At 34.3% G+C, this 10,314-nt stretch overlaps 2 protein-coding genes across 2 annotated transcripts; one reads left to right on the forward strand and one right to left on the reverse strand.

Annotated features, from left to right (window-relative positions):
• Nucleotides 1-393: 393 nt before the first annotated feature.
• On the forward strand, nt 394-3,257 carry LOC146933188 (F-box/LRR-repeat protein 16-like). The gene has a single exon (XM_085704932.1). The coding sequence runs from the start codon at nt 1,595-1,597 to the stop codon at nt 2,969-2,971; it is 1,377 nt and encodes a 458-aa protein (XP_085561058.1). The 5' UTR covers nt 394-1,594; the 3' UTR covers nt 2,972-3,257.
• Nucleotides 3,258-6,551: 3,294 nt separating this feature from the next.
• LOC146933189 (putative amidase At4g34880) lies at nt 6,552-9,250 on the reverse strand. The gene is made up of 5 exons (XM_085704931.1): nt 8,669-9,250; nt 7,842-8,053; nt 7,464-7,700; nt 7,172-7,364; nt 6,552-7,085 (listed from the first exon to the last, which is right to left on the reverse strand). Exons 1-5 carry the CDS (start codon nt 9,212-9,214, stop codon nt 6,726-6,728), a joined length of 1,548 nt encoding a protein of 515 aa, XP_085561057.1. The 5' UTR covers nt 9,215-9,250; the 3' UTR covers nt 6,552-6,725.
• Nucleotides 9,251-10,314: the final 1,064 nt, after the last annotated feature.

A 10,314-nucleotide genomic window follows, 5' to 3' on the forward strand; every position in this document is an offset into this window, starting at 1 on the left:
AAATTTGTTCAAAATCTATTATTTAGTGTTTTAATTCGATTCATGTATATTTTGAATTGAATCAAACAAGTTCTCGAGTGTTTGGATTATGAAAAGTGACTTTGAATCGATTCAAATTATTTTGAATAGATTCAAAGTTGTTATGCAAGTTCTGATTTGATTCAAAGTTTCTTTGAATCAATTCAATCTTCATCTAGAATTCTTTGAATCGATTCAAAGATTCTCTAATTCTATTCAATCTTCGTGACAACTCGAATTTCACATTTTACAATATTGAATTGATTCAAGACTTTTTTGATTCGTTTCAAACCCATTTTTTCAGTGTTATTTTGGGCCAAACTTACTCCTATGTCATTCACCTATATATACCCTTACTCACACGCTATTCTACTCATTGAAACAATTTGCAAATAGACTTTGAAATCTTCAAACTCTTTCTCTCTACATCTTCTTAAGATTAAACACTTTTTCTAATATCTTTGTAGAGTGTGAGGTCTAGATTGTTAGGATGTTATATGACTTGTAAGATTGGTTTTTCTCAAGGGTCTTAGTGGTGGATCAAGGACCTAAAGAGGAAAAAAAAACCACTTTTCACCTCCAAAGGTTTATGGGGGTTGTTTCTCATCTTCTCAAAGTTTAAGGGGATTGAAGTTTAGAAATAGCAAAGATGAATTCTCAGAGTAGAAGTTCAAAGGATTGCATGGAAGCTTAAGATTCGAAGACTTTGTGGTTGTCCAATTTCAAGAGGTATGTGAAACATTTTCTCGAGTTATGATCCTCTCTATTTAAGATCTTCTCTATTTGTAGTAAATTACTTTATGAATGGATCTCATTGTATTCCATTCAACTTTATCTATATTTTAGAAATCCAAACAATGAAAACTAACTTGATACCTCTCCATTCCATCAATTCGAAGAGAGCTTAGAACTTTGTAGTAAATTACTTTACTTGAAGAATGTTTAGTTGGAAGAAGAGAAAAGGGTGAGGTTGTAGAAAGATGAAAATTGGAAAAAGAAAAAGACGGAACACAGAAGTTTTTGATTTGAAATATGGAATAGAATCTTTGAAGATAGAAAACGTGTGGTATAAAAAAAACAGTGCCACATCATTCGCGATGTCTTGGGATAAAAGTTTTTACTGTATTTAGCATTATACATTTTTTTTTATAAAATAGTACATTATTGTTTAAAATATGCATACACTATTTTAATTTATTTAAATGTGGGCCTAGACCCTAACAAAATAAACTAAACACACTATTTTTAGTATTTTTCTAACTTTGTAAAAAGATAAATTTCGTACAAAAAAACTTGTATTTCGATAAAGATTTTATTTTTGTTTTCCATGGAAGGTTTTCCGTAAAAAAACGGTGAAACTAAAATTTGAAAGTGTCCAAAATACATAAATTACAGAAAATATCGCAGTAATTATACTCTTCCTTGATTTCTGTAAAAAAAAAAAAAAACATCCTTGATTTCCGTAAAGAAAACATTCTTCCTTGATTTATTCGCATGTATCAACTCAGACAAAACCTTAACCTAACCGCACATATCAGCTTCGTGGAATGACCACCGGCGGCACGCATCACTCACAATGAAAAGAAAGAGAAACGACTCTCTCAATTCTTCAGATGATTTTGATTTACCTGATGATTGTTGGCAACGTGTCTTTCGATTCCTCAATCACGACGACAACCACAAACAACGCTTCTTGAAGTCTCTCTCTGTCGCCTCCAAACACTTCCTATCCGTCTCCAACCGTCACAAATTCTCTCTCACTGTTTGTGATCAAACCCTCCCTTCCCTTCCTCGCCTCTTCGGAAGGTTTACCAACCTAACCTCACTAGACTTTAAGAGCTTCTGTGGTGATCTAGATGCACTTCTATGTCAAATTTCTAGTTTTCCGTTGAACCTCACATCACTCAATCTCTCCAACCATCCCATCATTCCACAAAATGGGTTGCGAGTTTTCTCACAAAATATTACAACTTTGACATCTCTTAATTGTTCATGCATGGACTGTATTGATAGCACTGACATTTTTCTCATCGCTGATTGTTTTCCTTTGCTTGAAGAACTCGACCTCAGTAACCCCATTGATATCAACGATTGCACCAAATTCCTGGATGGAGTAGAGTCTCGTTCACTGGAATTTTCTAAGCTTCGAAAGGTTAATCTATCTGGTAATTACTACTTAAACGATAAAATGATTTTTTACTTGTTTAAGAACGGTAAGATTCTGGAAGAGGTCGTCATGTTTAAATGTGATAAAATAACCACCACGGGTATTGCTTCGGCTCTCCACGAGAGACCAACATTGAAGTCTTTATCCTTTACCGATTATTTCAAATGGGACAACTGTGGAATGTTGATTGCACTCGTTAGGATTTGTCCTTTAATTAGTGAGATCAGTGTGAAACACACATGTATTGGGAAAAAGAGTGTAGCTGATTCTAATTCTTTGACGGATTTTGTTGTAAGCCCTCAATTAAAGTCTCTTCGTTTCACTCACAGTTCATGGTTAAGGGATGAAAACATCAAAATGTTTGCTTCTATCTTTCCCAATTTACATCTGCTTGATTTGAGCGATTGTAGTGGCTTATCTAATCAAGGTATTTATCATGTTTTAAAGAAATGTTGTGACATTAGACATTTGTACTTAGCCGATTGTTCAAAAGTGAATCTTCACAGAATGACCTTTGACGTTCCCAAGCTAGAGGTGTTGGACTTGTCATATACAAGAGTTGATGATAAAACACTCTATGCCATCGCAAAGAGTTGTCCTGGGCTTTTGCAACTATTACTACAAAATTGTTGCGATGTCACAGAGAAGGGAGTTGAGCGCGTGGTTGAAAATTGCACACAATTAAGGGTGATCAATTTGAGGTGCTGCCATAAAGTGGATGCTAATGTTGTTACCTCGATGATAACTTCAAGGCCATCGTTGAGAAAGATAATTGTCCTGTCATAATATAACATGTGGGACACACACACACACACACACACATACATATATTCCATTTTAGACCAGCAGCTAGGGAGTTTATTTACCTCTTTTCTTATTTGCAAAAGTTTTCTGTTTTTTTTTAATGATATTTGTAAGAGAATAAGAGGTAGTGTGGATATGCATGAGATTGAGTCCTCGGAATTGAACTAATTATTTAACCAATGGATTCTGTAGATATATGTCAGCTACCTACGTACTTTGTATGTTTCAGTTAAGTTTTTTATTGATCTTTGTTGTTGCTTGTTGGTTCTGCTTGTGCTGACTTGATTTCTTGATTATCAGTCTCTCATTTATGCTACTTTTGTTGTCATTCATTTCGGAGATTTTCAATAATATCTTTCATGAACTGAATTATTGAAATTTATGACTCCATTGAGTGACTAAGGTAGTTTCTTTTAATAATATCAATGAGCTATGCTATTTAACGCGACTAAACACGTCTCGAGGAATTCACGAAACACTTTGGCCGTTGGATCTTTTGTTGGATTGGAATTCATGGGTAGTCAAATATAAAAAGTGGGGCAGGGGCAATAAGGAATACAGGTGTCGTGAATTATCGGGACCAATTTTGTCGCTATAAATAGTGTTTTCCAATATCAATATATGAATATGTTATGTTGTATTTCAAGGGAACAACTCTTTCCCTGGGATCATCATCACTCAATATAAAGGTAGAGATCATGAAATATAATTATTATATTCACAAACTGGGGAATAGGGCTTCTGATTAGTTAAACAAAGATTCATGGAAGAAAAAAGTAGGATATTTTGTTTAGTTCGACATACAAGATTTGAAGTGTCCTGCAATGTTCGAATAGCTTAATAACTCTTTTCCATTTGCGGCCCTTATATTATGATATTGCAGTAGATATATTGTTTGCTCACATAGGCTCTCATAGCAATTGCATATCAAACCACTATTCCATTATCCGAGTTAGGATGTTTTACTTGATTCATTGAATTTGATAGCAAAATTTGACTAAAAGTAAATACAAATTACTTATATTATCTTGGCCCTTATATCAAAATATGATGTATTTCTTTGATTCAATGTTTTTTTGGACAATTCTACTCTTAAACCCTGAACCCAATTCTATTTCGCTTAATTAATCGGTTCAGGTTTGGGAAATTGCTATTATTATTTTATTTTTGTTTTGGTTTTGTTTCCATAAAACTTAACCTGTGATGTTTGAGGTATTATTATATATGTACTAAGCGTGTGTGATGTTGGTATGGATTTCTCTGAGTTGGTAGTGGACATGTGTGAACTTGGAATATAAAATGTAAAAGAATTAAGGAGTAACACAAAATTTTTATAAACCTCATGATATTCAAATGAAAGCAATCAAATCATGACCAAACCAGGACCTTCAGTTAGCTTACTTCAATTTTGGACTAGGTGTATGTATACTGTGCCATGTTTCTTTAGGGAAAGCTATCCTCAACTTGTATCTGTTTCACATGCATTGCTTAATGTTGTATCTATGCATCATATCATGTATCATTTTTAAAGTACTTCTAAGCCACTCTTACATTTTGTTAACTCAATTTTGTTTGTCATTATATTGACTCTTCTTGTTTGTCATTATATTGACTCTTCATGTCAAGTTTCTTAAAGCCTGTGTTACCTTAGCAGGAATACCTGCTAAAATTTGGAAAACGTTGTAGAATTGAATTGAATCCTTTCAAGCACTTGTATTTAAATTGAATTAAGTTTCTTTGAGAACACTCCTAGCAGGTTATTCATGGATCCGGATCCTCTCCATCTGAATTCCCTGCAGCAGCCTCTCAATCTAATGTTCAAACCATTAGATATATCTAATGGATGATAGAGAAAATCAGCATAATGTTGAAATGCACAAAAGCAAAAGCGTGAGTAAATACAAATTAGGAAACATGACCATGTGGCTTCAAATCAAATATTCAAACCATTTTTTAAGCTTCTGGTGGAAATCAAAGTCCATAAATGAAAGAACAGTAAAATCTGAAACTGAAGCTTCTTACAAATACTGCAACAATTGAAACCAGAGAAGGAGGATACAAGGAACAGGAGAGTGAAAGATCAGACCAACAACCCCTGAATCAGCAGTAACTCAAAGGAATCCAGAGAATCAAACCCAAACCGAGATCGACGATCAGGTGAAAAGGAGATAAGAGTAGATGATATCATTTTGAGGGAGGCAGGGTTTTAAACGGCGGCCACCGTAGCTGGCTGCAGAAGTCAACCGTTCATCGAGTTACTGTAACTTAACATCGCCAGAGATTTCCTCATTTTGAGAATCACGAAATAACTGCAGCCGGATTTTATGTGCACATAATTAATTTGGAGTGTTGTTTCTTTCTTTAATTAATATTTTAAGACTATTTTATCCACATTTTACATCCTTTTCCTATCATCCATTAGATGTATCTAATGGTTTGTTTATTAGATTGAGAGGCTGCTGCAGTGAAATAGGATGGAGAGGATCCGCTCGCGTTATTCATGACCTAAATTGATTTCTTTTAACAGTGGTATACAGTTAAGTAGGAAATGATATAGTAATAAGTACATAAAACTTGCATTAAAGTAGAGGTTCTAAAAGAGATAAATATCTTGTTCAGAGCCAAATTTGGCATAAACCAACATATGAATAGAGGAGAGGGCTATAAAGAATAAAAGTATTTACAATGACTATGGAATGATTTGAATTTGAATCAGTCACATTTGCAAGTAAAATTCAATTGGTTTATGCCTACACATTCCTCCTGTTTGTTATCACTCAATTCATTGTGGTGGCTCCCTCTACCTTACATTTACAAAAGGGTGAACGAGGAGAGACAATTCTTGAATTACTTATGAGCTCTAATTGTGTAGCTTATGTGACGTACAAAGCGATGAGGTGTCGATGAATAATTTGAGAGTATGTTTTAATATATATAAGTAAAGACCAGAATTGAAGAGTTGTCCTGAAAATTAGAAAGTGATTATTAGGAAGGGAGGGACCAAACTCTCGAGTTCTTAGAAGGAGAGACCCAAGACTCTCAAATTTTTCGGAAACTCATTTAATCCTATTCTATCACCTTGTTGGTACAAGTTTCTATGACCTTGTCGCACCTTGGATTTTAAGACCAATCAACAATGTTAATGACATCAATATGCACTTCTCTAGATAATTTAGGATTGTTCAAGTTATAATTTAGGCTTTGTTACGGTTCATGTCATGTAAGCTCTTCAACTCTATTACTAGCAGGTGAAACATACTCCTAAGTGCACCAGTAATTGTTGCAAGTGAATATTTCGACTCTCGGTGGAAACATCTAAACATGATTTTGAGTGTACAAAATCATTGATTGCATGAAAATAACATGTTTGACGATATTTTAAACCATTATCAACTGAAAATGGCACGCTCATTCAAACACGTTTTTTTTTTCAAGGCTGTATAGTTGACTTGATTAAAACTCTATCTTAGTTATGGTTTATGACAAAAGTAGGGTAGTCTAGATGCATTTTTTTTCATATTAGTCTGTTTATCTTATTGAATGTATAAAACAATACTGCTAATTTGACTGGCATTTAGTCTTTTACATATATTATGGGTTGGATTATCCAATATAATATAGTCTTAAAATTACATATTTTGCTTATAGAAAAACACATTTTATTTCATACAATACTCGCTCCAGCATACTGTCAATTCCAGATTTTATTTACTTTTAGTTTTAAACCATTAATACTTCACACTTCTAACTTTCGAAGCGGAGGGGGATTTCTGATCAAAGTTGCTTGTTCAAATGAATAAGCAATTTCAATTAACTTCGGCTCTGAGCCTTTCAAACCTCCAAAGCAAATTCCAAATGGCATGCCCTTTTCATATCCTGCTGGAACAATGACTCCAGGATAACCTCCAATAGCAAGTACGCCGCTAAAGTATGAAAAAGGTGTTACCACAGCATCAAGTTTATTTCTTTTCATCAGTTTCTCAAACCCATTTTGTGACCATCTTGTCATGTTCAATAAAGCTTGTTTCTCTGCTTTCCCAATTCCATTTGTCTTTTCAGCTTGCAGCATGAGATCTTGGCCATACTCCATTTTCTCCTACAATTAAGATGCTACCTTGATCAATACTAATTCATATGCATAAGAAAATAAACAAAAGGGTCTTCTCACATATATATACTCACCAATTTTGGGTGTTTCTTGTTGAAGACTATCACATCTGCCAAGCTTTTCACTGGTGAAACAACTAAATCTTTCAGGTATGCGTTCAAGGATAATTTGAATTCAAAATTCAAAGCAATCTCTTCACTTTGACCACTGATAATTTGATCAATGTTATCAATCTTCAAATCGTCAACCAAAACAGCACCTCTTTGCCTGATTTTGACAAAAGAATATGTATGATACTTATTAAAGCTTCATTAGAACCTTAAAAGTATCCGTACTTGACAAATACTAGTTTTAGACTTTAGTTACCTTAACGTTTTTAGGTGTAGCTTGAAAGTTTCATGCAGAAAAGTGTCATTTCCAAAATTGTAGTACAGTCTCACTACTCCTAATCTTTTTCCTCTTAGTCCGTCTTTCTTTAGAAATTGAGCATAGCCACCTTTTGGGATATACTTTGATGCTTCAATTGTTTTCTTATCTAAAGCGTCTATGCCTGCTATGGTTTCAAGAACATAAGCAGCATCCGATACGGTCCTGCAAATTGGCCTGTACAAAACCACACAAACAATGTTGCACATTTATTATAGATAAATGTCTTTTGACAGGGAAAATTGCGTTCGCAATGCATGGGATTGTTGATATAAAGCAATCGTAGGCATTGCCAATTTGCCATATATATAGACTTACCCAACAGTGTCTTGCCTTGGGCTAATTGGAATTACACCTGCTCTACTAGTGAGACCAACTGTTGGTTTGATGCCTACTACTGAGTTCATACTTGAAGGGCATAAGATGGAGCCGTCGGTTTCAGTACCAAGCGACACAGTCACCAAATTTGCTGCTACTGAAATTGCCGATCCACTACTTGAACCACAAGGATCATCCAATGTGTATGGATTCTGCACAACACAAAGCGCGTGTCAATTCCTCCTCATTTTCAAGAATCATTCATGAGTAGGCAGAATGAAGCCATGGTTTTAATGAACTCATTTGATATTTCTCTCGGTGGCTATTTTTTATTTTCTTTTTAATTAGGCCTCGTAAGCTAGCAAAAAGGCTCAACCTACGGCTCTCTAACCATAAAAAGGCCAGCTATGATTCAGTAAATGTTATTTTTTGACTTGCAATCAGGTAATCGCTTAGTGCTACTTTAGACTAAAATATATATAAGCAAAAAGGTAGTCATATTTGGTGGACCAAAATACAAGCAAAACTTAGGAAATGCAATTTTTTTTATGTCAAACAAAATTAAATGACGTTAACCACTATTTTTAGTTTGTGTGTAATTAGTTACTTATACTTACAATTGAGTATGGAGGGAGTAGCATCCAAATGTACAGGAATACGTAAACATTACAAAACTATACGACTTCACAAGTACATCAGACTTTCAACCGCTAGGCAAATACATGATAAGAAATGCTATGAAAACAACAACAAAATTTGAAGAGTGATAGATTTGAATTGAAAAGCAAGACCAAGCTCACATTAAGTAAGAAGAAGTAGCAAATTACCTTTCCTTGTCCCCCTCTAGCATTCCAACCACTAGGAGCTTCACTAGACCTCTGATGTGACCACTCACTCAGGGTGGCCTTCCCTAATATGATAGCCCCAACTTTCCTTAACCTGCTAACTACGCCAGCATCTCTTGGCACTACTGAGCCAAGCAGTGCAAAAGAGCCTGCAGTAGTGTTTAGCTTATCCTTAGTTGCAATGTTATCCTTAACCAAAATAGGTATTCCATGCAACCCTGAAAGAGAACCTGCTGCTTTGGTCCTTCTCTCTTGATCAGCTCTATCAGCATGTGCTAATGCATCTGGATTCACCTCTAAGACTCCTTTGAGAACTGGGTTTTGCATTTTGATTTGTTTCAGGTAGAATTCAACAAGTTGTCTTGATGTTAACTGCTTTCTTTGGAAAGCAAGTTGAAGATCTTGCACTGTTGCTTCCTTGATTGAGAATCCACTAGCCAAGGATGTTGGAAGCATAGAAGGGAATGTAACTAACAGAAGTATTATGGAAAGGAACTTGAAGAAAGAGCAAGCACGTGCTGAGTCCATGTGTCTTGAAAGTTGAAACAACCTAGTACCTATACTGCAGTATTCTGAATTTTTATTGCTATATATAATAATATAAAATATGCTTCTGAATCATTAAAGTTGACAAAAATATCTAATACCACTATCTACCACGATAAAATATCTAATACCACTTCATCTTGTCTCACATGCGATGCCCCATGGCATCTAAATAACAAAGTACGTTATGTTCCACACCAGAGCCCGCAAATTCTTGGCAACGAAAATGTCAATAACTCCATATTCAAGAATTATATATTATGTAATTTATTTGAGAGATAAGATAAGAATATTATATAGGTATATAAATATATTTTTAATCTTTGTGAGTTTGATAGAGATATTGCATAATATATGTGGAGTCAGTGTTTGAACTCTACACAACCTATTATTTACCTTAAAGTGAATTTCTAACTACTAGGCTACTTGACCAAAAATAAAATATACTTTTAAACTTTGGACATTAGATTAAGAGCCAGGCAACATTTTAATCACATTTGAAAGAACACCTCATTAATTACTGAATAGATAGCAACTTTGTACTGGTCAAACTATTTTTGGCAACCTACTTTAACTAATGTCTTTTTTTTTTTTAAAGTGTTTGAGAAGTTTGATTTCTATTAACTAGGTTTGAAATAAAAAAAATTATTGGAAGAGATTTGTCCTGTAATATCCACCCTATTCGACTAACTAGTGGAGTCTCATACTAAGTTATAAAAGAAAAATGAGAGTGACTAGTTAAGTTATAAACAAATAACTGAAAATTTTAAAAGATATAGTGACACTGACACACATTAGCATACAATTCCTTAATAACGTTATATAAACTAGCCCCAGTAGCTCATTAACGCAAAAACCATGGACCAAATTAAAACGAATCCTACGAGTATGCGTGGTGATTTTGAGGTAAAGAGAGTTGACGCACAATATGCAAATACTTGTGTCACAATTGTATCGGCATAAAAATTATTTCACACATGTATTCAAAGATATGTTACCTCATCATAACGTCAAAAAAAAAAATGTTACCTCATCATGCAATGAATATGACATGTTTTCAAACACATTAAATGATGTGGCAA

This window comes from Medicago sativa, chromosome 4, assembly GCF_051527215.1.
Source record: "Medicago sativa cultivar Bolivia chromosome 4, Bolivia_mono, whole genome shotgun sequence".
Taxonomy (NCBI): domain Eukaryota; kingdom Viridiplantae; phylum Streptophyta; class Magnoliopsida; order Fabales; family Fabaceae; genus Medicago; species Medicago sativa.